Genomic DNA, 26,290 nt, shown 5'->3' with positions numbered 1-26,290 from the left:
TTCAATGCATCATTCCATAAGCAACAGATGATCTTTTGTATCTTCTCGAAAGCAACGTGTTGCATCCGAAAAGATCCACAAGGAGCTTCAATGTATCATTCCATAAGCAACAGTTGATCTTTTGTATCTTCTCGAAAGCAATGTGTTGTATCTGAAAAGATACACAAGGAGCTTTAATGTATCATTCCATAAGCAACAGTTGATCTGTTGTATCTTCTCGAAAGCAACGTGTTGTATCTGAAAAGATACGCAAGGAGCTTTAATGTATCATTCCATAAGCAACAGTTGATCTTTTGTATCTTCTCGAAAGCAACGTGTTGTATCTGAAAAGATACGCAAGGAGCTTTAATTTATCATTCCATAAGGAGTGGCCGTAGTCGAGTGGATCAGATGCTGGCTTTATGATTCAGAGGCCCGGGTTCAAATCCCGGCCCGGGCAAGATATTTATCTCGGGTCACTCCCGTGTTTCGGATGGACACGTTAAGCCGTCGGTCTCGGCTGCCCGAAAAGCAGTCGTTAGGTCATGTCAGAGGCCCTGAAATTGATTGAGCTGCGACCTGAAAACTCTGACACCAGACCTGAGCCAGCCAGGTCACTCGATATTATTATTATTATTATATTCCATAAGCAACAGATGATCTTTTGTATCTTCTCGAAAGCAACGTGTTGTATCCGAAATGATACACAAGTAGCTTTTACAGTTAAATCCTTTTAGTACAACACAGCCTATCAGTTGGAATTCGTTCAACATGCTCTTTCCATTGTTGGTGATACGTTGCAACTCTCGATTCGTGAAGAATTTCTGTGTGTAGGGAGCTTCCTTCAAGGAAGCTCTGTATTTAGCTTTCTCCATCCAGGGTCTCTGAAGCCTGATGTTTTTGCAAAGCCGTAAATTTTTGTAAACCCCGCGAACCATACCTTGCCTATATACCGTTGCAAAGTCACGGAGGCAGAGCTACGGGACGCGTACTGTAGTACCATCGGCAATATCGTATTATGTCACAGCTACATGTTGGCTCAGCCAACATGCCTATGTTACCAACAGTCAATGTGACCAGTGCCCAATGAAGGCCAGCCTTGGAAAACACACAAGCGCTGGTCGACATTGGCCTTTATTCGGCCAACAAGAGACGTAGTCTCTTGGACTCTCTACCGTATCTCTAAACAAATGGAACTAAGTTTTTGGGTCTGGAGCTGCAGTCCAATCTGAAGTGGGAATCGGAAATTAAAAGCTTTAGAAGAAAGTTGTCCCATGCACTATTTGCTTTGAAGACCTTGAGGAATATTTCAAACAGAAAAACAGCTCTTGCTGTCTATCATGGGTACTTCATGTCCCAAGTCCGTTATAGTGTGATGGGACACTTGGGGAGGCACCACAGGATATCTGAATACAATATTTAAAATTCAAAAGAAAGCGCTGCGAATGATTGAAGTTATTAGCGTAAGGCACTCATGTAAACCCATATTTAGAAGATTGGGTCTGCTTACAATGACTGCATTGTATTTTTTTTTGAGATTGCTGTGTATGCGCATAGGAATAAAAATACTTATTGTGACAACATAATAGGCCTATCCCACCCATATAACACTAGACAAGGAGGTTCGCTACTTCGATATCCTGTGCATAGGCTGACATTGGTTGAGAAGGCGCCTTTCTATTCGGGTATGAAGATTTTTAACTATTTACCCAAAGCCCTGAAGGATAACAGCCAGGAAAAGTTTGCTAGGGAAGTTGAAAAAAATGCTCATTGAGGCTTGTCCTTACACACTTGCTGCTTTGAGGTATTCTGTTGAGCGGGTGTTGGCTGGAGAGTGGGCTCTCGAAACATTGTTTCTTTTGAATGTATATAAAACGTGTCACATGCTGTGCGAGCTCTGCTCGACTATACAGCTTTATGTGACACAAATTAAACTAACTAAATTGTTCGTCTTTTTCAGCTATCTTTCATAACATAGTCTCGTAAGCTCCCAATCTCCAAATCATTCATATTTTCTAGCTATCTTCCAAAACATTATCTGGGTGTATTAGGCTTCCGATCTCCGTATTTTTAATATTTGTTACCTTCTTTCATAACATAGTCTCATATGCTTCCGATCTCCGATTTTTCATGTTTTTTAACTAATCTTCTCAAACTTTCAGGTTTGTTCTGCACCAGAAACTACCAACGCACAGTGCCACCGACATCAAATCGTTCACTCTACACTTGGCTGAAGGCAGTGAGACATTTCTGGCAGTAACCAGCAGAGGTCACAACAATCACCCTTCTGTTATTATCTACAAACTGTTGCCCGATTCCTACCACTTTGTGCCGATGCAGTTACTGCCGTTAGAGGATATAGAAGGCACAGAGGGCAGAGATGACATAAAGGGCACAGAAGGCATGAAGGGCACAGAAGGCACAAAGGGCATAGAAGAAGGTGCCGAGCTGTTGTTACCAGTGGTGCATGAGGATGCTAGCGGGGTCCTCGCCTCGGTTCTGCTTGTTGCAAGCCGCAAGTGGGGTGTCAAGGTATAATTCTTCTTCTTCTTTCTCTTCTTTTTCTTCTTCTTCCTGTTCTTGTAACTCTTTCTCTTGCTCTTCTTCTTCCTGTTATTCTAATTTATAGAATGAAAAAGACTAAGAAATTGTCAAAAAACCTCAGATTTATTGATACTTAGAAAGACCGGCTTCGGTTATTACACCATTGTCAATCTCTGATAAACTGTCTCAAAGATATGTTTAAACTGTCTCAACATATTGTTTTTCCAAGTATCAATAAATCTGTGGTTTTTGACAATTTCTTAGTCTTTTTAATTCAATATGAATAATTAATTACCACAATATCAACTTCTCAACTACACAAAAAGGAAAAATATTCTGAGTTATTTATGTATTCATTAATTTTAAATCTATACATAATTTATTTATTTTATTCGCTACACTGATGTCATTGGTAGATAAAACGCTATGGCAATCCTTGTGTTATTTTGTTCTTCAAAGTTTAGGTGATAACACAGTAAAAAAAGTAGGTTAGGCTATGTTTCTTCCACCTGTCCAATTTTTCTTCTCCTCCACCTCATCGTTTAGTTTTCTTCTTCTTTTTTTTCTTTCCCCTTCGTCTTCTTCTCGTTTTCCTTCACCATCATCTTCTCCTTCTCCTTCTTACCTATTTATAGCTTGAAACAGCATTTTTGTCATTCCATTATAAGCAAGAACTACAAAATTATAATTTTTGCAAGATAATATAAGATTGTTCAACGCAAGTTATAACAGATGAATATTTTTTTCTTAATACAGTTGAAATATAATTTGGTACCAAACAAATATATGGTACCTGTCCAATTTTTCTTCTCCTCCACCTCATCGTTTCGTTTTCTTCTTCTTTTTTTTCTTCCCCCTTCGTCTTCTTCTCGTTTTCCTTCACCATCATCTTCTCCTTCTCCTTCTTACCTATTTATAGCTTGAAACAGCATTTTTGTCATTCCATTATAAGCAAGAACTACAAAATTATAATTTTTGCAAGATAATATAAGATTGTTCAACGCAAGTTATAACAGATGAATATTTTTTTCTTAATACAGTTGAAATATATTTGGTACCAAACAAATATATGGTACCTGTCCAATTTTTCTTCTCCTCCACCTCATCGTTTCGTTTTCTTCTTCTTTTTTTTCTTCCCCCTTCGTCTTCTTCTCGTTTTCCTTCACCATCATCTTCTCCTTCTCCTTACCTATTTATAGCTTGAAACAGCATTTTTGTCATTCCATTATAAGCAAGAACTACAAAATTATAATTTTTGCAAGATAATATAAGATTGTTCAACGCAAGTTAAAACAGAAGAATATTTTTTTCTTAATACAGTTGAAATATAATTTGGTACCAAACAAATATATTATTTATCAGTTTACCGACTAAGGCCAATAAATAATACAATTTTCTGGTGAAAATAATATAAGATATTTCCCTATCAAGTATTTTAATAGGACTGCTTGAGTGTTTAATTATAGAAGATTACTTGTACCCTTATGATATTTTATATAAAACACTAGTTTTATTATATGTTGTACATTTGTATTTTATATGCTAGGTGTACCAGTATGACGGCTGGAGGTTCGTTCTGTCAGAGACACAGCTGAATCAACAGGAATTCGGGCCCGGGGTCAGTTCGATGCGGCTGTTTCGCTTCAAAGGTAATTATAATTGGTTACATAGGCCTACATAATATGGTGGTGTAATATCCATTATTCATTTAATAACAGAGTGGAACTATACTCAGATTGGAACTCAACAATAAATTTGGTGATTTGTTATTAATTTTTAATTAGAAAGTTCAAAATTCGATTCTGTCTGTTCTATATTTTTCTCTATTCTGTTCTATATTAATCTTCATCCTCTCATTCTGTTAGTATTAATGTAATAATATTCTTAAATTCTATAATTATTCTCCAATTCTGCGATTCTAAATCCGATGTAATTTTAGTAAAATTTAATGTATCAATTCAATGACTCGGATCTATAATATTAGTTCGTATTCACTTGATAATTCTCACTAATTTCTCAAATATAAACTATTATTTGCTCTGTTCCAGGCAGAAACGTCGTCACCCTTGTCAACAAACGGTCCGTCAGCCTCGTGTTTAGTGTCAAATGGAAAGTGAATGACGTCATGAAAGCGCTCCAATCACACCTGGAGTCCTGGTGCGACCAAGTGCTCAAAGAAGAAGAAGACCTCGAAACTGCCAGCAACAATTTACTCCGCGAAGCACAGTGGGCCCCCAAACTGAACGAATCCTTCGAAACTGGAGGCTGCCTGATTTTCGACAACCCCAACACTCTAATCAGAACTGTAGAGATCACTAACGATGTCACGAAACCAGACAACGAGGCCGTGAGAAGGAAATTCGAGGAAGTGAAACAGGATGTCAGGGAAACTGAAGAAGCCTTGAAAGGAATCACCAAAGAATTAATTTTCGAGGAACCAGTAGTCTTGGAATCGGCCGACTTTAAGTGTCTCCACGGTTGTGTGTTCTTGAATTTGGAAATTGGAACCCTGAACGGTGAAAATTTCTCAACATTCCTCGATAACTCCCACGGACTCAGTGGGAAACACGTTGATAAAATCGAATTTGAGACTCTTAACGTAACCTCACTCAAAACGGTTGACAAAATTAACGGACGTCCTATCAAACATCTAGTTACAAGTGATGGTGATGAAGACTTACGGTTTGATATTAATGTCAACGGGAGAGTAACGTTTAACGGCAAATTAACTGTTAACGGAGAGATTGATGGTGTGAAATTTGACAACAACACCTTGCTTCTGGATAGTGGTGTCCAATTTTTCAACAATTCTAAACTCAGTGTAGAATCGTTAATTGTTGACAAACTCACCGTAAAAAATCAACAACCACAGTTCAAATCAACAGAAATAGATAATGTGAAAGTGGATAGCTCGGGAAACAACTTTATACCAGTTCTTGATGTGAAGGATTTGAAACTTGAAGATAATAAGATATCTGGAGTTGATTTTGGGGATTTTGTTGAGAAAACTCTGAAGAAAACTGGTAATAAGGAGCAGATTATTGAAGGATTCCATCATTATAAAGTGTTGATAGCTGATGAAATTGAGGCCCCCAATTATAAACCCATGTATAAAAGTGGTGTAGAGCTTCAAGATAACAAGGTTGGGGATAAAATTGTTGAGAATGGTAAGGCTAGAGGTGATAAGGTTGAAGATGTGATAGAAGATAAGGTTGGAGATGTTAAGGCTGAAGATGTGACAATTGATCAAACAAAGAGAGGAAATTATGATGTTGATAAAAATTCAGATCCAAAGTTACCCAAAAAATGTTCAGGAGCTCAGTGTGTTGAAGAACAGTTTAGGATTGATGGAAATTTTGAAATTGATGGCAGTCTGGTGATAGAGAATGCTACACTGTTTGTGGAAGATGTCTACCTAGGACATGAGAACATTTCGTTGAGTGATTTGCTGAAAAATGGGTTGAAACTTGATGGTGGGATGATTAGTGATGTGGTGTTCCAAGCTCCAATCTTTGTGCAACATCTTGATGTAGATTCTGTCAACCATATCGATCCCAACAGTTGGATTGATGGGTGTGATCCAGGAAATCAACCAATTGTAGTTACTGGTCATAAAGTGTTTACAGACAGTTTGAATCTGGAGCAGGGAGGATCAGTGACGGGGAAAATCAATGAAATCCCTGTTGATAGGTTGATGTTTGACACACTGAGGAAAGATGGTGATCAAGATGTTGAAGGGTTTAAGCATATTGGGAAAATCACTGCTAAAGTGATTGAGAGTGATTCCTTGGCGTTGAAGAATGATGACGTCACAGGGAAAGCTAAGACTCATTCTGGGGGTGATCTGGTTGTGAACCACATGAAGGGTAGGATGTTGCGAGCGAAAACTATCAATGGTATAGTTTTAGAGGATGTTATCAATGATACACTGTTCAAAGACAACAAAACGTACGTAGTTGAGAGTAAAACAACGTTCATAAACGATTTAAAAACTGATGAACTGTTCTGTGATGATGTGTATGAGTTGTCCAATCACACTAATGAGCGTAGAATGACTGGAGATTCGACCCCTGTTCGAAACACTACAGGTTCTGAAAATTTGAACCTAACTTCCGCAGATGTTGAAGGGAAACAGCTGAAAGTTGACCGTCTCTATTTCACAGGAAGCTTGGATGGAGTCAGTGCTGAAGACTTCGGGAACTGGTTGCTTGTAGAAGGTGATCAAACTATCGAAAGCCTTTGTGAAATCAAAAACATTGAAGCCAAAAACGGGGTGAAACTGACAACCGGTCTTCTCAACGGTGTAGATTTAGATGAGTTTGTCAAAGACATGATCAACATTAATGAACCAGTTGTGTTGACATCTGATGTTGTGTTTGAAGGTGAGGTAGTAGTTGAAAACGGGGTGAAAATTGAGGGGTTGGTTAACGGGATTGAGTTCTCCGAGGAAGAGTTAGTTTTGAAAGGTATGGACCCAGTGGTGTTTGGTGGGGAGAAAGTTTTGGAAGGTGATTTACAGGCGAAATCAATTGATGTTGATGCTTTGAAGACGTTCTGCAAAGTTGTAGTTGAGCCTCAAGGTGATGGTTCACCATCACAACCTTTCAAGGTTGTCGGGAATGTGGAGTTTTCCAAGGAACCAACCATCACGTTCCTGAACGATCAGAATGTCTCCGAGCTTTTAGATTCGTTATGGTTTATGGATGAGGATATCGTCATCGATCATGACATGGTTTTGGGAGATGTTGAGTTGAAAGGTAACCTAAATATGAGCGCTGGAAGTGAGGTGAACGGCAAGAATTTGACGCGTTTGCGGGAAGGGTACTTCAGTTTGAGCGCTGATCAGAAGATAACCAATGACCTCATTTTCGACAAGATCACGGCAGGTGGGTTGAGAGTTGTGGAACGTGTTCAGGCTTATAAGTTGGTGGCAGGAATGAACTTTGACGAGTTTGTTGGTAGTGTAATGCGTCAGAAGCGTCGCCAACGAGTGACGGCCATCTTGGATTTCGAGGATGTGGAGGTGGACGGTGGGCTGAACGCGAATGCGTCGTGGACGGTCAACGGATTGGATTTCAAGAGAGGTGAGAGATTGATTGTTTTGACAAAGCGTTCTGATGGCTAATTATTATAGTGAGGTCTACGCTATAATGGCAGTGTTTGATCAGCAATGGTATTGCTATCCTTGTCTTGCATTCAACAAAGCAGATAGTGCTATCTCTTTCTCGCTTTGCTCTATTGCCAGATCGTCTGTTAACAATGTAGAATTGACAACAAAATAACAAAATATTTCATCTTAATCATGAGAATTCATTATGAAATTATTGAAAAATATAATTTCTTAATGAAATATGATTGATTATTTTAATCGAGAATGAACAGTTAATATTACATTAATAAACGTGTATCAGCTACTTTGAAGAAGACATTTACAAGACAGTGAGGATCGGCAATGTTGTTCTGCTATCTTTTTCCACTGCCATATAACGTGGACCTCACTATAGTAACGTTTCCCTGTTATAATTTGAACGAGCGTTGGGAGTTCCTACTGATTACTACACTCTGAATAAAACAAGTTGAGACTTGGATATAATATCCGTGTTGTCAAATTGTGCAAAGTTTCAATCTCATCATGCTAGCCTATATGACTGGAAAATTATATTTAATTTGACAACATAGTCAATGCATACTGGTCAGTTTGAATATATCCAGTCATAAGGGCTCTGCATCAAAAGATTTAACATCGCACAATTTGGCAACACGGATTTTTTTATCCAAATTTCAACTTGATTTATTCAGAGTGTAGTGTAAAGTTTTATGTTACTATTTAAAAAAAATATTTTTCGCGATTTCCTACTGCCTTTTACTTGAGGCTCGAGTCGGTGTCAGTTTGTATGTTCGACGATAGTAAGTTTCGAAAGCTTTCATCAATCAATTCAAATTTTGAACAAGTGTGTTCCCTGATTCAGTATATAGATCGAGCTCGTTGGCCAATGAAATTGGCTCACTCCTTTATCCTTTCTGGGGATATAATAGGATAACTTTAAATTTGCATAAGAAAAATTATTTATCATTACAAATGACAAAACAGCTATCAGGTGGAATATTTATTACAGGCAATGATGCATGCAATCTATGAGTTGTGAATATTCATGCTTAAGCAAAATTTAGCACATTATTTCAGCAATTGTGGAATTTAGCATATTTGAATATCCACGCTAATAAGACATTCCACAATGCAATGCAATTCCTTCAATTGCGTATTATAGGCTTGGCTTATTATAGTTATAGTCAAGAACCCAAAATATAACCTATAATCTTGAGTGTAAATTGGAAATGACATTGCGTAATACGGCAAGGCAGAACATCCAGAAGGATCTCTCTGCTGAAAAAACCATATGAATAAATGAATTGTTAGGCTCAACTCACACTTACGCGACTCAGGTCGAGAAGAGACTCGACTCTAGTCGAGAGCATGTGTTTTCAAATGGTGACAGTCGCGGAGACTAGAATCGACTGGTCTGAGTGTCACTATTTGGAAACACACATGCTCTCGACTAGAGTCGAGTCTCTTCCCGACGTAAGTGTGAGCTGAGCCTTGGGTGAGCCGTCCACTGGAACCGATTTCGTCCGAACTAGTATCGGCCGAAAACTACCGAACGATCACCCAAACAAAGAAAGCTATAGATCCATTGCAACAGGTTCATACGTCCGTGCACGGCCTTCTTCGGCCGATCAAGTTTTTGATCCGAATTGAATGGGATTTTCCGGCTCTATCCGGCCGAAGTCGAACTGAGACAACATCATCCTAACCTCAAAATTTTTTCACAGTCTTGTCTGTTTTTCCTTTTTTTATCTGTTTTTGTGTTTTGAACTTGTTCTGTTTTATAAAGTTTCAACTATGGACAATGAAAAGTTGATAAGTTGGTTCAAGAGCATGTTCCATTGTGGGATATGCGAGACAAAAGATATCATCGTCGTGATATTTATTCAATATTCAATAGTTCAGCCAACTACTGAACTAGACTGGCGTAAATGGTTCCAATGGACGACCGTGTTTGGCCGAATTAACGGCCGGCAGATTCGTCCGATCCAATGGCCGAACGGATCGGTTGAATACGGTTCCAGTGGACGGTTACCCTTAGAGTCCGACTCTCTACACTCAGGTTCCCCCACATATTTGATTTGTTGATGTGTTAATTTTCAAGTGATTCATTGCTCTATTACAGACCTGATGCGTTGGAATAACTCAGTTAACATAGTGCGCGGAAAAACCCGCCTAACCAGTCTGAAGACGCAGTCTCTCGAAGCAAAACCAGGCGTTCTCATTCAGGGCATCGATATAAGCAAATGGAAACAATTGGCTGTTACGGGCAGCGGACGTTTCAACGTTTCTGGTCACAAAACGTTCGATAGTAACGTCTATGTTGATGAGGATTTGAGGTAATTCAAGAATCTTAATTCAAACAAATTTTAATTCAGGGGTTAAAGAAACGAGACGGGGCCGTGCTACCTGTACACTGGGCTATTGTTCCAAAGAGGTTCATTACCCTCACTAGTGGCCCAGTGCGGTTTCTTGTAGGCTCTTTTAGTTGGTAGCTGGTAGGACCAATTATTACTAATCACCTTACATCTATTACTTGTATTTTCTACAATTATTGAAACTAAGTCAGTGATCATTTACTTGTAATTGTATCATTCCCAATGGTTCATTTGATGAAACTAAACTTGCTCACAAGCTGTATACAGACTAACTTGTGTTACATAAAATTCTATAATTTTTGAAGTATTCTAAATTATTGATCACAACTTGGCAAACATATTAGGTGTATCATGTGTTTGTCAAGTTCCATTCAATCTCGTAGAATTTATAAGGACGGCAAACTAATGTACGTTCAAAAATCGATGTGGGCTTTACACACCACGTACGTTTGACTAAATTTGTACTTATCATCGATAGTAATGTGTGTGTTTATTAGATTATTGTAGGCTACCACAGGTTTACAGCTGAAAGTGCCTTCAAGTAACCAGACTGGTCTACCAATATATTCCTCGTAGTGGAAACCTTAGCAATATACCACGAAAATGTTGAAATTTTAATAACAATAGGCGACCACTGAAGGGTCACTAGAACTTCTACCTGTCCATCCATTGTTTTCGGCGGCCCCGTCTCGTTTTTTTTAACCCTAATTCAGTTATTTTCATCTATGTACTACCATAGAGAAACGATAGCATAAGTAGATATCCCATGGTGTAGGGGCGTTTATGTCGCAACTTTTACTGTTATCCCAAGCCGATAGTTCACGTAGTTCTTTCCCATGCAGCTGTGTGACGCTGGTAGTCTCTCAAATTGTGCCGTTCATCCACTATCACCCCAACAATACAGTAAAAATTTACAATAATCGACAGTAATCGGCTTGAGATAACAGTGAAAGTTGCGACATAAATTCCCTATATCATGGGATTTCTACTTACGCTATTGTTTCTCTATGGTACTACCCAATTATGGTACTTTTTCTTTTGCTCAATCTAAAGCTGCGTACAGACTTACGCTCTGTTCCGCAAAGGAACGTTATGCGAGCAGTTCGCAAGATGATCGCAGGTCGCGGAAGAACGGAACGCGAGCTTGGCTAGTTCGTAGGGCAAAGTAGCCAATACGATATCTTTGTTAAAATATAAAATTATCAAAATTTATAATTAATTGATTAGTTAGCAAAATTATATGATATATAATTGAACGAATTGAACGTTACGCATTTGTTAGATTAGTTTATTGTTGTAGTGGCGTGATCATCTTGTGAATATATTGCGAACCTCTCGCGTTCCGTTCATGTTCGGCGCGTATTCGTGGCGCGTAAATATGTACACACCTTTATAGGGCGTTAATTTTACAAATTTCACTGTTAACTGAAGCCGATAGTCCTAGTACAGTAGTTCTTTTTTGTGAAACTATGTGACGCTGGTAGTCTCTCATACTGTGCCGTTCTTACTCTCTCACAGAGTGAAAACCAGTAATCATCGACAGTAGTCAAAAGTAATCTGCTTGAGATAACAAGAGATTGGCTTGAAATTTGGTTCATAAACGACCTATACCATGGGATATCTTCTTAAGCTATCTTTTCTCTATGGTATCACCAAAACCATAAATGAAACTGTATCACCACAAAATGATACTATATCAACACAATATGATACAGTATCATCTCCACTTGATAACACAACACCAACATTTTATACAAAACTTCCAAACTTTGGATGAATTCTACAAACCAAGGGTTATCTTCTTATGCTATTGCTTAGTTCCACTTGCTTATTTTCACATCCAAGCAACATGGTTGCTATAGTTTGTTTAAAACTACTTCATACTTTGCCTGGAGGGGCGAACTAACGTTGGTGGGAGCTGACAAACCAGTTCAGCCAATTGGAACGGGAATAGAACCACGCGGTAGTCATGGCAACAGGCATAGATGCCAGATTGTTTCACCCACACGCACAGTATCGCACACGTGCATTCTGAACCATAACTTCGCCAGAGAAGGTTTGCTCTGCGTTTGTCTTGCGTATGGTCAGTGTTCTGCGTAAAATAATCACTATTATTAGATTTATAGAGTTGTGAGTGTGTCTTTTGATTGTACAGTGTGCGTGAGTGTGTTTTTTTAAAATATAAGATACAACTAAAATTTTCAAAGTGTACAATCATTTTATTGTGTATTCAATATATTTATCCGTGATGGAAAGTGGAGAAGCTAGGAGAAGTCACTCTAGTGTTCAGCCAGCTAAAACACCTCCTTATTCTAAAATCGGCCAAGGAACTGCTCTACGAAGTCAAACACGTGAACTTGTAGTGAATATACTCATTTTATTACATATTATATACACATATTTATACTCATTAAGGTCAAAATAAGTAATGTCGACTATGTAGGCTCATATTGTGTCCCTTTGTGTTTTGTAAATCAGTTAATTCTTCATCACAGACACACTTTTTCTCTATGCATTTAACACGACATGCAGTCAAAATTTATCTTTTGACTGCATGTCGTGTTAAATACATAGAGAAAAAGTGTTTTAATACATCGCAGCTCGGAATGGATCAAGGAACCATCATCATTATTTTAGAGTTTTCTTGTACCCAAAATTGATTTGATGGAAAGTACCTACTGACCGCCTCTTCTTTCCCCGTCTGTAGGCTTATAAGAGAGTACTCATTATTCTCACTCGTGAATGACCGTGTAAATACGGCAACACCGCGGCAGCTGCATCCCACCTTTTCGCTACTCACCGTATCCCTCCAAGTACGAAGTAAATTAAAACACACTATAGGTTGGTTAGGACAATCGCATAGTGATCGCATAATAGACAGTAGTTGACAGTAATCGGCTTCAAAATTTGCAACATAAACGACTTATACCACGACCTCTTATGCTATCTTTTCTCGGTTATAGATAAACCGAATCTGTAAAAAATGAGGTTTCTTCAAACAACCAATACATATTTTAGAAGTTGAAGATTTGATAGGTATTAAAAGTTTTACAACGATTTATTGCTTGCAGAGTTCATGGACTAGTGAATGGCATCAGATTCGATCCAGACTCAGTTCTGTTGAGTGAGAGATATCAGACAGTGAATGGCCACTATCTATTTTGGCCCGGAAACCGTGTTGGATGTTGAAGATATCATATCTAATAGTCTGGTGGATGGTGTCAACATCACATACTTGCTCGATCAACAGGTATGGATTTTATTTGTTTGAATATGTGTTTAATTTAATTCTATTTACTCTTATAAATTTCATTTGCTCACATGAATGCTATTGCACAAATAACAATCATAGTATATTAGGAAATTGACAATTTATTAAATGAGATTAAATCATAGTATATTAGGAAATTGATAATTTATTAAATGAGATTAAATCATAGTATATTAGGAAATTGCACAAATAACAATCATAGTATATTAGGAAATTGATAATTTATTAAATGAGATTATATAATAGTATATTAGGAAATTGATAATTTATTATGATTTTTTTAAAAATTAATAATGTGTACGTTCTGTTACTATCTGTTCCCATGAAACGCCATCTCAAAGTCGTTGGTTCAAGCTTTTGGCGCGCACTTATAAAGTTGATTTACACCAAAATGTGTCGTTTACTAGCTGCGTGAATGAAGAAAGGATGTTTTACAAACTTACCGTCTGAAAACAAAAGTATGCATCTCTTTCATTCCATAAGTGTAAATTTAAAGTATTGTGTGAACTTTGGACTATATACGGCGAGGTGGAACTACCCTTGGGTCTCCCCTCCATTCAAAGCCATACGCTAATAATATTAATTCCATTACTCTCAAATTTTCTATAGAGAAAAATTCATTTAACGAATGGTTATCAAACATGAAACAATTTTAGGTTAGGAACACTTTGTTGTCTCAGCTCGACTAGTTAGATCAGCCAGATAGAGCCGGAAAATCCCATTCAATTCGGATCGAAAAATTGATCGGCCGGAGATGGCCGTGCACGGCCTTATGAACCTGTTGCAATGAACGAGCATCTATTCCTTTCTTTGTTGGGGGATCGTTCGGTCGCGTTCGGTAGTCTTCGGCCGATGCTAGTTCGGACGAAAACGGTTCTGGTGGACGGCCCACCTAAATGATACAGTATCACCACACATGATACATTATCAACACATATGATACAGTATCATGTCAACTTGATACACAACACCATAATTTGATACAAAACTTCCAAACTGAATGTATCTACATACCATGGGATGGATATCTTCTTATGCTATCTTTTCTATATGGTATAAGTAAACGTGACCGGCACTATGAAAATATTATCAACATAATTATTGTGTGTATAAGATATCAATTTTTTAATTTTATATCTGATTGCTCTCCTATTTTATGTTAATTTCAGGTATGCAAAGACGATACGAACCACCTGATAACAGGCAGCAAGACGTTCAGATCTCGTTTCTCGGTGGCCAACCAAGTAGAGATGCGACGCCATTTTGCTGATATCGACTTAGTTCAACTCCACAAGCAGCTGATGAGTCCCTACGAGGGACTAGCCAGGGATAATCGGCTCACTGCACTGGCCAGCATTAGGAGAGACGTGGAACTCAGTCTCGCTACGCGCGCCCACCTGTTCACCGGCTGGGAGAAAGTGACACAGGTTACGGGGAGGGTTAGGTTGGCTTTGCCGCTGGATGGAAGGATGGAGCGGGTGGTTTTTGTTGGGAGATTTAGCGCTGAAGAAGTAAGGATGCGATTGTCGCTGAATTATTGGGATGTGCGGGGCAGGAGGTTTGTTGAAACAGGTAGGAACGTTTTTCTCCACTTTGAATTACTTGTTTTTTTCAATTGAAGGAATTATGCCAATAGAGTCCCGTAGAAACCATGTTAAAGAACTAGTTGTACTAACGGTTCCCTCTATTTATATACAGAGTGCCCCACGAATGGTGTAACAGACGTTGACAATAGATACTACTTGAAATTTGCTACAAAAAATGTTCAATCGAATTTTCTTATATCGAACTTAGTCTTAGTTCTCCAGATATATCGATTTTTCAATTTTTTTTAAAAACGTCAATAACTATCAGTCAAAATTCAATTCTAAGGATATGGTTGGAACGAGGAAGAAATTTCCAATACCTCGAAAAGTAAGATCGATATAAGAAAATTTGATTGGAGACATTTGAAATTTTTTGTAGCAAATTTCATGTAGTATCTATTGTCAACGGCTGTTACACCCTTAGACCAGTTATAGAATAGACACGCTGGGAAGTCTAGCCTCTGAAGCCAACATCTACTGTCAAATCCACCCATCTTGACGTCACAACAGTGACGTCACGCATCGTATGGAAAACTTTCAGATTGTCTATTTCAGATTCATGGTGTTTTTAGGTTATTTCTAGCTACGGGCATAAACGATATCGGTTAAGTTATAATGTGCTATGTGATATCGGCTTCAAATTTATAATGTGTTTTGAAAATAATAAGGTACGGTAGCCTACAAAACTAATTTATTGTCATGCTGCAATGAGTTCACTTACATCATAACCAAGGATAAAATTACAGTTACAACTTACAATATTTATGTGTATAAATTTCAACTTACGCATGAAAAGATATTCCACTTTTTTCCTAAAAATATCAGTGCAATTATAGGCTATGCTGCGCAGGAGATCACCATTTTCATAAATAGTAATTACATAAATAAATAACAATCTGCTATGGAAAACAAGCTATGTTTAACAACAATGCATTGTTTAACAAGAATGTAAGTTAAACACCACAAACACTTACACAACAAACTCAAAAAAGTTCTCTATAATTTCTATACGATGCGTGAAGTCACTGTTGTGAAGTCAAGATGGGTGGATTTGGCAGTAGATGTTGGCTTCATCGACTTTCATTTTGAATTTACAATGGGCCGTGTCTATTCTATAACTGGTCTAAGGTTACAACTTTCGTGGGAAACACTGTAGTGAGGTGATTAGGTACGTTAAGAGAAAGACTATGGCTAGAAATGCCGATACTCATAGATATAATAAGAGTATTAGAGGAGACTATGCTTCACTATACCATAGAATAGCTCTTTTTGTAAAAAAAAACAAAACAAATATGGGCCTCAAGTTTATTAAAAAACTTTCTACTGATTTGAAAATTTGTGAAGATCAAAATGTTTTTGGGAATTAGGAAAAGCTTGTTTATGGGTGGAGTATTCTATACCACGGAAGGGTATGTGTTTAGAGAGGGTTCCGTTATGTGATGTTTCTTCTTTCTTGTTCATGTTTTATAAATTTTGACAATTCCCAAAAGTTTCTAGGAAGCTTTGAAATAAAGATTCACAAAATACACCTTTTTATCCTCAAATGTCATGAATATTTTCAATTTATTTTATTGCGGATGATGTCCACATGCGCTTTTTGCTTGTATGTGTGTAATGGAAAATGTGGAGGCGATTCGATATGATGATCAAACATCCCTGCCTACCGGCGGGATTCGAACCCACGACCAGGTAACTAGCTGACTGAAGGGTGCAACGCCTTAGTCGTCTCGGCTATCTTGGCATATGAATGATTTTAAAAATAGATCCTGAATACTGCCATAAATGATTATCGAGTAGTCTATATTCAAAATTTCTAGCTAATATATATTCTTGGACAGAACTTTGAACTTTAAATTTCCTCAGTAAGAACATAACCTATTTGTTCGGACATTTCATTATTTATCAAAATTTGGGAACAGAATAGTTTTGGGCTATGCCTGTTGTTCTATCCCGATCATATTCATATGATTTGTAATTATATCAACGAATAAATAAATAAATAAATATAGTTTTTCATTTGTGAATCTATTGAACATTGAAATATTTTAAAATTATTTTATAGATAAGCTGGTTCTTCACACTATTTCAGATGAACGAAGATTCTTTATGAAGAGACCAATTGATGCAACTGTTGTTGAAACTGCCAGCGGTGAGAATAGACTTTTCACATTATTCAAAAGCAGCAGTAAGTACACATTTTTTCAAAATAATTATTAAGATAAAGTAATAATGAATTACGAATAAATATAATCCTATCTCCTGAGGGATTATTTCTTCTGAGGTAGGGATTTATATTTTAAAGGATCTCATTATATCATTATTTTGTCTACTTTAAGGTATTATTTTCTATTCATAATCCTTATTCTTATATTTCATGCGGTTCTTTTACTCGTATCTGATTTATCTATCTTATTCTTCTCATTCTTATATTCCCTTATTTGAGTATTCTCCATGTGAGCGTTTTCCCTTGAAAAATTATTTCATTTTTGCTCCTTAAATAATATTTTCTTGTTTATATGAGTCCTAGTAATGTGCCTTGTTGCTGGGTACATTTTAAATCGTTCTATTCTAACAGCGATATTCACGTTAAAATGGTAGAAATCATATGAGATTAAACTTGTTAATTTTTGTATTTCCACCGCCTTCTACAGGGTCTGTATAATAAGTAACCGGACTGACCTCAGGATATTTTTCATTGGCAAAATATGTACAAATTTTCCATAGGAATCTTCAAAGTAGACCCCATTGGAGTCGCTCCCTGGAAGTCGGCAACCTCTATGCTGTCTAGAGCCCTCGTCGTAGCACGTTGAACGTTTTCCAGAGTCCCGAACCGCGTCCCTTTAAGATGTCTCTTGATCTTGGGGAACAAAAAGAAGTCCGTTGGTGCCATATCCGGGCTGTAAGGAGGATGTGGCAACATTACCCTCTACTGTTTAGCCAACTGCTCGGTGACGAGCAGGCAGGTGTGCGACGGAGCATTGTCGTGATGGAGGATCCACGAATCGGCAATCCCCGAGTGGTTAGTCGACGGAGCACCTCTCTGTAGTACTGGCCGTTTACAGTTTGGCCGGGTGGCACAAAATCTTCGTGAACGGCTAGTACTACCGAAAGGTGCTCTGTCGACTAACCGCCCGGGTTCATCGAATCCGTCCGGGGATTGCCGGGGATTCGTGGATCCTCCATCACGACAATGCTCCGTCACACACCTGCCTGCTCATCACCGAGCAGTTGGCCAAACAGTCGAGGATAACGTTGCCACATCCTCCTTACAGCCCGGATATGGCACCAACGGACTTCTTTTTGTTCCCCAAGATCAAGAGACAACTTAAAGGGACGCGGTTCGGGACTCTGGAAAACGTTCAACGTGCTACGACGAGGGCTCTAGACAGCATAGAGGTTTCCGACTTCCAGGGAGCGTTCAGGGATTGGAAAATCCGGTATCAGCATGTTATCGACTCCAATGGGGACTACTTTGAAGATTCCTATGGAAAATTTGTACATATTTTGCCAATAAAAATTTCCTGAGGTCAGTCCGGTTACTTATTATACAGACTCTGTATAATAGATAGCTATGATTCAAGTCATCCCGGTATATTTAATATAGTAGTATTTATTGCTAATTCCTATCAATAACGAACAATAACCTCAAATATGACTAACTTTTTATATTCACTTATTTTTCAATTATATTGGCATGATTGTAGATTAATATAAAGCTTATATTCATAAAAAAGTATGATTATATTCTCATGATTCAATAATAAATCTCCTTAGTTGAGATAAAACATGTTGATTGCATTTTACTAACAAATACTGACTGGGAAGTGACTTTGAAGTTCATAACTGTCTGAACTGAACTGATCTGAACATCATCTTGTGTATTATATATTTGATGTTATCAATTCAATGAATGAGTGTTGTTTTTTCCTAGTTTCCTGATACCTGGTATCATTTACACTGTGATCATTCTTATTTATTTCAATTCGATTCATATGATTTTAATTAATTCTGATTGCTCTGTTAAGCTGCGTACACATATACGCGTTTCCAACCCGCACCGAGCACGCTCCTCCCTCGTACCGCCCTCGTACCACCATCGAACCACAGTCGCTCCGCCCACGCACCCATCATGAACGTTAGGGAAGATGTTAGATCTTCTCGCGTTTCCCGGTCGAACCACTCTTGCTCGCCGGTCGATCATCAGTCGCTCTGCTGGAGTGACGTTCGGTTGCGGAGCAGAGCGAAAGTCTGTACGCACCTCTAGATGCATCAGTGACAACCGTTCTTATTTACAACTAGTTGGCCCGGCGAACTTTGTACCACCAAATAGTAAATGCATCTTATAACAAACGTTAGCTGGATGCACTCCTAATTCTAAACACCGAAGACAGCACAATTATTTGAAACAAAGCAATGTCTTTAGAGTATGTAAGTCTTTAACCTGAGGCCGCACTGCTGGATGGTTACACACAGAACAGTCATTTTGTTTTTAGTCGGGGCGTTTAGAATAGAATACATGAGCGGTTATGGAGCAGCACACACTATTGTCTACTATCTACCGACAGCTGTTGTATGACGGAATGATTAGAACAGCTGATTTTTATTTCTGTGTGTGGCCAGTTCACAAATCTTCTCCCATAAGGATTACATGTAAACTTTGAAGGACCGTAGGAAAGAGTCCTGAGTCTGATTATAAATTTGATAGGCCATAAACCTGGACCTGAACATAACGAACACAAATAAAAAAAACATCGAATTTGGTGTTCACATGAAAAAGTTATTGAATGTCAAAGTTTGAGGCTCGATTTTTATCTATATAGATGTGAGTATTCCAATATATTTTATTCGAACCTTCTTAATTTAATAATTTTTGTTTAATTTTGCTAGATGCATCAGTGAGAACCGGAGTGATATACAACGTGAGTAGTAACGCAGATGGCAGTTTAAGCCATGTCTCAGTTGGCACTTTCGACACCAGTGCTGCCAACCGAATGCTCTATCTCACCGACAACTGTTTCCTGTTGTGGGGCCAACAAGTGCCTGAGTGCTACGTCTATTGCAGTTGGCAACGCGTCTACAGTTTTCAGTGCTCCGATGTCAATCAGGTTAGATATTATTTATTTAATTCCAAGTTTTAAATGTGGATTCGCACATATCAGTATTAGTGAACGTATACTGTGCTGTGAGAATATTATTCACATGTGTTCTAATGTATCAGCAAAGGTTCACCATTCACGATAAGATACAATGCAATCCTACAAACATATAGGCTGGTCACACACCGATTAGTCAAGACAAGACTAGGCACGTTTAGTCACAATACTTCACACATAGTTGATCATGGAGTCATGTCTAATTGCAATGACTAATTAGTGTGAGTTGCGCCATAAGCAGCAATGTGAAGTATTGTGACTAAACGTGACTAGTCTTGTCTTGACTAATCGGTGTGTGACCTGCCTAAAGCTGGATTCCCACTTATCAGTATCAGTGTCCGTGTTCGGTACAGTGAGATTATTGTTTACATGCGTTTAAATGGGACCATTCATACTCGCTCGACGTGACTGAGTGGAAATAGTCCCATTAGAACTCATAGGATAATATTTTCACTATACTGGTCACGTTCGCTGATACTGAAACCGCATTTGATCAATGACGCTGAATGCGAGAGTCCGCCTTTCTGCAATTCAGTAAGAAATTTTCATTTTTATTTTCTAAATAAAATAAGTTGAGACTTGAGCCAGCAGCCGACCAGATATTGTCATCTTTCTGCTTCTTCTACTTATTCTTCTTCTCAGTTTCTTAAACATTACAAACAGTAAGACCAGGTTGCACAAAAGCCGGTTAAATTTTAACCGTGATCATCTTTACAAGAACCAATCAGAGAAAGCGTTTTTGAAAAGCCGGCTAAATTTTAACCGTGATTAATTTCACGTGAACCAATCAGAGAAGCCGTCTTTTCAAAAACACCTTCTCTGATTGGTTCTTGTAAAGTTAATCACGGTTAAAATTTAACCGGCACTAAATGTAATTTCTTGACAGACCAAATGACGAAATTTCAAGTCATTGTTCAACTGAAGATCATGTTTCAAATAGATTATCTGTGTTTTTGTGGATGTCATCTTGTCTCAGATATCCAATATCGGGGCACCGAGCTTCGCTCGTTATTTGTATCCTATTATAGCCTATTAAGCGAGCAATTTCTGTATTTATATATCTGGTTATTTTTATATCTGGCTATTTTTATATCTGGTTATCTATGTTTTACGGATCTCGAAAACGGCTCTAACGATTTTCACGAAATTTGGAACATAGTAGGTTTATGATATAAAGATTCGATTGCACTAGGTCTCATTCTTTGGAAAACTCGCTGAACTACATTTAAAGGATAATTCATCCTTGGAAAACAGATGATTATTTCGTCGATAACAGAAGATGCGTGTGCCTGTGTGGGAGAGAGACAGAATTATTTCCAGCTGTGTAATCATAATAAATCAGCGAGAAATTTATCTAGCTAGACAATTTAATCGATTTGATCAACATAATCTGATTTGTTGACATGACATGATAATCCTCCTAAACTAGAGTATATCATAATTTTCAAAGTTGATCATTATTTGACAATTTCAAGTGATTAGTGAGTGTTATTTTGTTATTCAATTTGGTTTGTATATAATCTAAATTATATTTTTTTTGTTTTCAAATGTTTGAACAGAAAATTGGACCTGAATTCAAGTGTATAGAAAATAACCTACTTTCAGGACTATTTATAGTGTATAAATCAAAATTCGGAAAAAACAGTTTTGGGCTGTGCCTGTTAGTACTTCCCCAATCATTTTAAAGAATTGTGTTCGGTTTATCAAAAGTCAATAAATAAATAACGAGCGAAGCTCGGTGCCCCGATATTTTATTGATAAACAGAACACAATTCTCTAAAATGATTGTGTTTATATTTTACAGCTGGCTATATGTCCACATTGATTTTCCACAGAATCACTCGCTCAGTTTTTACTATCCACAGACGACGAAAGTCTCAGCTGTTTCTGCCAAGGATGAATTATCCTTTTAATGTCGTTCAGCGAGTTTTCCCAATGATGAGACCTAGTGCAATCGAATTTTTATATCATAAACCTACTATGTTCCAATTTTCCTGAAAATCGTTTGAGTCGTTTTCAAGATCCGTTGAACATAAATAACCAGATACAAAAATATAAACAGATATACAGAAATTGCTCGCTTAATATAATAGGATATTATCATCATATCATATCAATAGTCTGTTGTTGAACTCCAGTTGAAAATGAAAATGGTTTCATGAAACTAGAAAACCCTTTAGTATGTAAGTAAACAAATCATTACATCATATGAATTACTGCATGTCGGTGTTCATATGACAAAGTAGGCTAGTTTATATTTTTATAGTTATGTTGATAAATTAAACATACGTTAATCTCTTTTTCTATTACTTTCAGATTATAAGGTTCAAAAACGACAGTTCCGTACTTGTTCTGATGGCCAAGTCAACTGGAGTTGTAGAAGTTAGAAGTTTTGTTGAGAACCAACTCCAGTATGTTGCTACATTGGCAGTCAATGAGGAACCAGTGCTGCGTATGGATGTGATAAGCCATCCCATTACTCATCATTCCATTTTGGTGGCTTGTGGTGAAACGGCTGTCACATTTATGAGGTAATATAACCTATTTTTGAACAATTTCCATCTAAATTTGGGAAAGAAACAGTTTTGGGCTATAAGCCTGTTGTTTCTTTCCCAATCATTCATAGTTGAGAATTGTATTGTATCTATCAATGTAATCAGTCATTTTTTGATTACTTTTTGTGTAGTTGAGAAGTTGATATTGTGGTAATTATTCATATTGAATGAAAAAGACTAAGAAATTGTCAAAAACCACAGATTTATTGATACTTAGAAAGACCGGTTTCGGTTATTACACCATTGTCAATCTCTGATAAACTGATAAAATCTCAGATGGTGTAATAACCGAAACCGGTCTTTCTAAGTATCAATAAATCTGTGGTTTTTGACAATTTCTTAGTCTTTTTCATTCAATTTTTTGATTAGTTATAAAGGTGATATTGTGGTAGTTGTTAGCCATACTGGTTATAAATACTAGGTATTGTCCAACCACAGATTTATTAGAAAATGAGATACCAGTTTTGGTTGTTATACCATTATCAATCCGGTTCTCCAGAGATTGATAATGGTGTAACATCCAAGGTCGCTATCTTTTTTTTAATAAATCTGTGACAATATTTTAGTCTTTATTCAGGCAATCAATCGACACTCTTCACAAAAATAAGAAGTAATAATTATTATTGAACAAAAATCCAAATTAAATGCTGTGAGTCACTCCGAAGACTTCTGCTACTGCAAATATTGATAACAGGGATAATTTGGATTTTCGTTTAATAATAATTATTAAGTATTTGGCATTTAAATAAATGCAATATCTCAGTAATTTCCATCTGTAAAAATAGAACTAAACTGTATGATCACATTGAATGCTTGTATAATGCAAGTGCACGTCAGATAATGCATTATGCGAGAAACAAAATCTGGAAAGAGCCATTGTGACTTGTCAGTAGCTGTTCATACTGAACGCCACCAGCAAGTGCATACGTGACTCAGGTCGAGAAGAGACTCGACTCTAGTCGAGAGCATGTATTCCAAATGGTGACACTCAGACCAGTCGACTCTAGTCTCCGCGACGTCACCATTTGAAAACACATGCTCTCGACTAGAGTCGAGTCTCTTCTCGACCTGAGTCGCGTAAGTGTGAGTTGAACCTAACTCTTTCCAGATTTTGTTTCTCATCTGAAGCTTGGTCATACCAAGCGTGCACTTACATGTATACGCATGTATAGCTAATGTACAGTGATTAGGATTAAGCTAATCTACAGTTTACAGCAATTTCAGTATCTATTTGTTTCTATATGCTCTATTCTCCTATAGTGAGGTCCACGTTATAATGGCAGTGTTTGATTAGCAATAGTATTGAAATTGAAAATTTTTATTTGCCAAATATTTTTACAGACATGTCTACAATCACAAAATAATAACAATAATAAAGTAGACAAAAGTACAAAATTTTAGAAGTATACAGTACAATATAATTAACAACATTATGTGATAATATTAAGCAAAGTAATAATATTGCTATCCTTGTCTATCATTCAACAAAGCGGACAGCACTATCTCTTTCTCGCTTTGCTCTGTTGCCAGATCATCTTTTAACAATGTAGAATTTATATTTAACTAACAAAATATTTCATCTCAATTATGAAAATTGATTATGAAATTATTGAAAAATATAATTTCTTGATAATAAAATATAATAGTTAAGTTCTAAATAGTTTATTTGACTTTCGATCTCAAAATTCTATATTTTTTCCAAAGTTTGGAATTTTCTAATTAATTGTGATTGATTCAATTCAATTTAGAAGTTTTTTTTAATTTAAAAATGATATTTGTGTGTTCTGAATTTTAAATTGAGTGTGTAATTGAAGAATGTTGAGTGACACATAACCTAGCTACATTTGGACTGTTGTATAAATTAGAATTGGAACCGTATTGGGCGTACAAGCCTGTGGAACTTTTCTGTAAGTTGAGTAATTCTCATTGATTAAATAAATAATTGATTATTCTAAACGAGAATGAACAGTTAATATTACATCATAAACCTATATCAGCTACCGTCTATAGAAGACATCAACAAGACAGAGGATCGGCAACGTTGTTCTCCTATCTTTCTCCCCTGCCATTATAACATGGTCCTCACTGTAGTATTTGAGTTTCAGTAACTAATAATGCTCGATATTAAACTGACTGCCTGTTTAGTCAAATTTGGAAAAATTGTGAATTTTCCAGGGTTTTTTGACATGATTTACTAGCTTTCTTCTTCGAACGAAGAGGCTAATAAAATAGAATTGATATTTTAATCGAGAATGAACAGTTAATATTACATCAATAAAGCTGTATCAGCTACCTGATATGCTAGAAAGCATTGCTTTGCTCTGTTGCCAGATCGTCTTTCAACAATGTAGAATTAATCATTAATTAAAATATTTCATCTCAATTATGAAATTATTGAAAAATATAATTTCTTGCTTAATAAAATATAATTGATTATTTTAAACGAGGATGAACAGTTAATATTACATCAATAAACCTGTATCAGCTACCGGCTATAGAAGGCATTGACAAGACAGAGGATCGGCAACATGGTTCTCCTATCTTTCTCCACTGCCATTATAACGTGGACCTCACTATTATAGCAAGTAATATTCTACGGTGGATTCATTTCCTACTGTCAGCATTCCTTATGTACAAACATCAATGCTTCCCATTCAAACAATGCTGACAGTTTCAAGTGAATCTCAACATAGCATAGAAGATTAATTTGTTGAATTAATTGTTTATTTTTTCCGTTCTTGTATATTACTTCTGTTTTGTTTTTTTAGGTTTGATCTCAATTGGCAGAAGATGGACAGTGCATCGCTCTCTCTCCAGCAAGCCAGCGCACGCCTACTGGCTCTGCCGACCAATGAGATCGTTGCAATTGTCATGTCGTCCTGCTCTCCACCAACCACGTACAGGTGGGCGGGGCTATCTCAACCGCAGGCTACCAACCTTCCCATTGGCGGAAGCGAAGTGCGACAGGTCTACCAATTCCAGGATTCGCAAGGAGCTAACTACACACTGGTCGTTTCTGATAAGGAAACAGCTGTGCTGAAACCGTTATACTTTATTGATGATTTTGAGGCATAGGAGTGGTTTAAAATGATTGGAAGTGTCCTTGAATGACTTTCAAAGTGTACCTGAGTGACTATGAAATCGCCTTGAAATGATGTTGTTTCTAATAGAGAAACGGTGATCAACTTTCAAACTAACAAGTGATCTTAACTAAACTAACTAACTTCTCAACTGAACTAAACTAACTAACTTCTCAACTTAACCAAACAAATCAAGTGATCTTCACTTCCCTTGAAGTTAACGTCCGTTAACTTGACTCCTACGTTAAATGACGTCATTATGGACCTTGGAACAATTTGGTGAGTTTGAAATAACGTTGCATCTTCAAAGTAATAGAGTTTGCTGATTAGTGGAAACAGTAGAATTTTGAAAACTAAATACCTGATTGGTTTTACTGTAGTATCAAAGAATATGATGTTTCTTGTTTTTTATGTATCTTGCTTGCCGTGCAAGTATTTGTTGAATGTTATACATTTTACGTAGAAAATACTAATACTATACATTTTTGTATACAAATTTAGAACGCCAAGTATTTAGCTCTTGCTATATGGTAGCTTTCTTGAAAGTTTGTGAACTTTGTTGCATTTTTTCTATGAGAAATACGTGTAGTTGCTGTACTTTTTTGGTATTACACTGTAATAAAAGTTTGTTATAGTAGAG

General features: G+C 37.1%; 1 protein-coding gene across 1 annotated transcript in view; it reads left to right on the top strand.

The window, feature by feature from the left end:
• LOC111044226 overlaps positions 1-26,290 on the top strand; it is a 57,767-nt gene extending 31,477 nt beyond the window's left edge. Inside the window, exons 7-16 of the mRNA XM_039438730.1 lie at positions 2,142-2,511; positions 4,070-4,172; positions 4,572-7,607; positions 9,753-9,966; positions 13,077-13,255; positions 14,446-14,848; positions 16,952-17,047; positions 19,750-19,967; positions 22,332-22,546; positions 25,339-26,290. Of these exons, the coding sequence (XP_039294664.1) occupies positions 2,142-2,511; positions 4,070-4,172; positions 4,572-7,607; positions 9,753-9,966; positions 13,077-13,194 (3,841 nt within the window). The 3' untranslated portion in view covers positions 13,195-13,255; positions 14,446-14,848; positions 16,952-17,047; ... (1 more) ...; positions 22,332-22,546; positions 25,339-26,290. The remainder of the gene's footprint in view (positions 1-2,141; positions 2,512-4,069; positions 4,173-4,571; positions 7,608-9,752; positions 9,967-13,076; positions 13,256-14,445; positions 14,849-16,951; positions 17,048-19,749; positions 19,968-22,331; positions 22,547-25,338) is intronic.

Source organism: Nilaparvata lugens, chromosome 12 (genome assembly GCF_014356525.2).
Source record: "Nilaparvata lugens isolate BPH chromosome 12, ASM1435652v1, whole genome shotgun sequence".
Lineage (NCBI taxonomy): Eukaryota > Metazoa > Arthropoda > Insecta > Hemiptera > Delphacidae > Nilaparvata > Nilaparvata lugens.
Note: the sequence above shows the minus strand (reverse complement) of the source record. Positions and strands in the feature narration are given on the sequence as shown.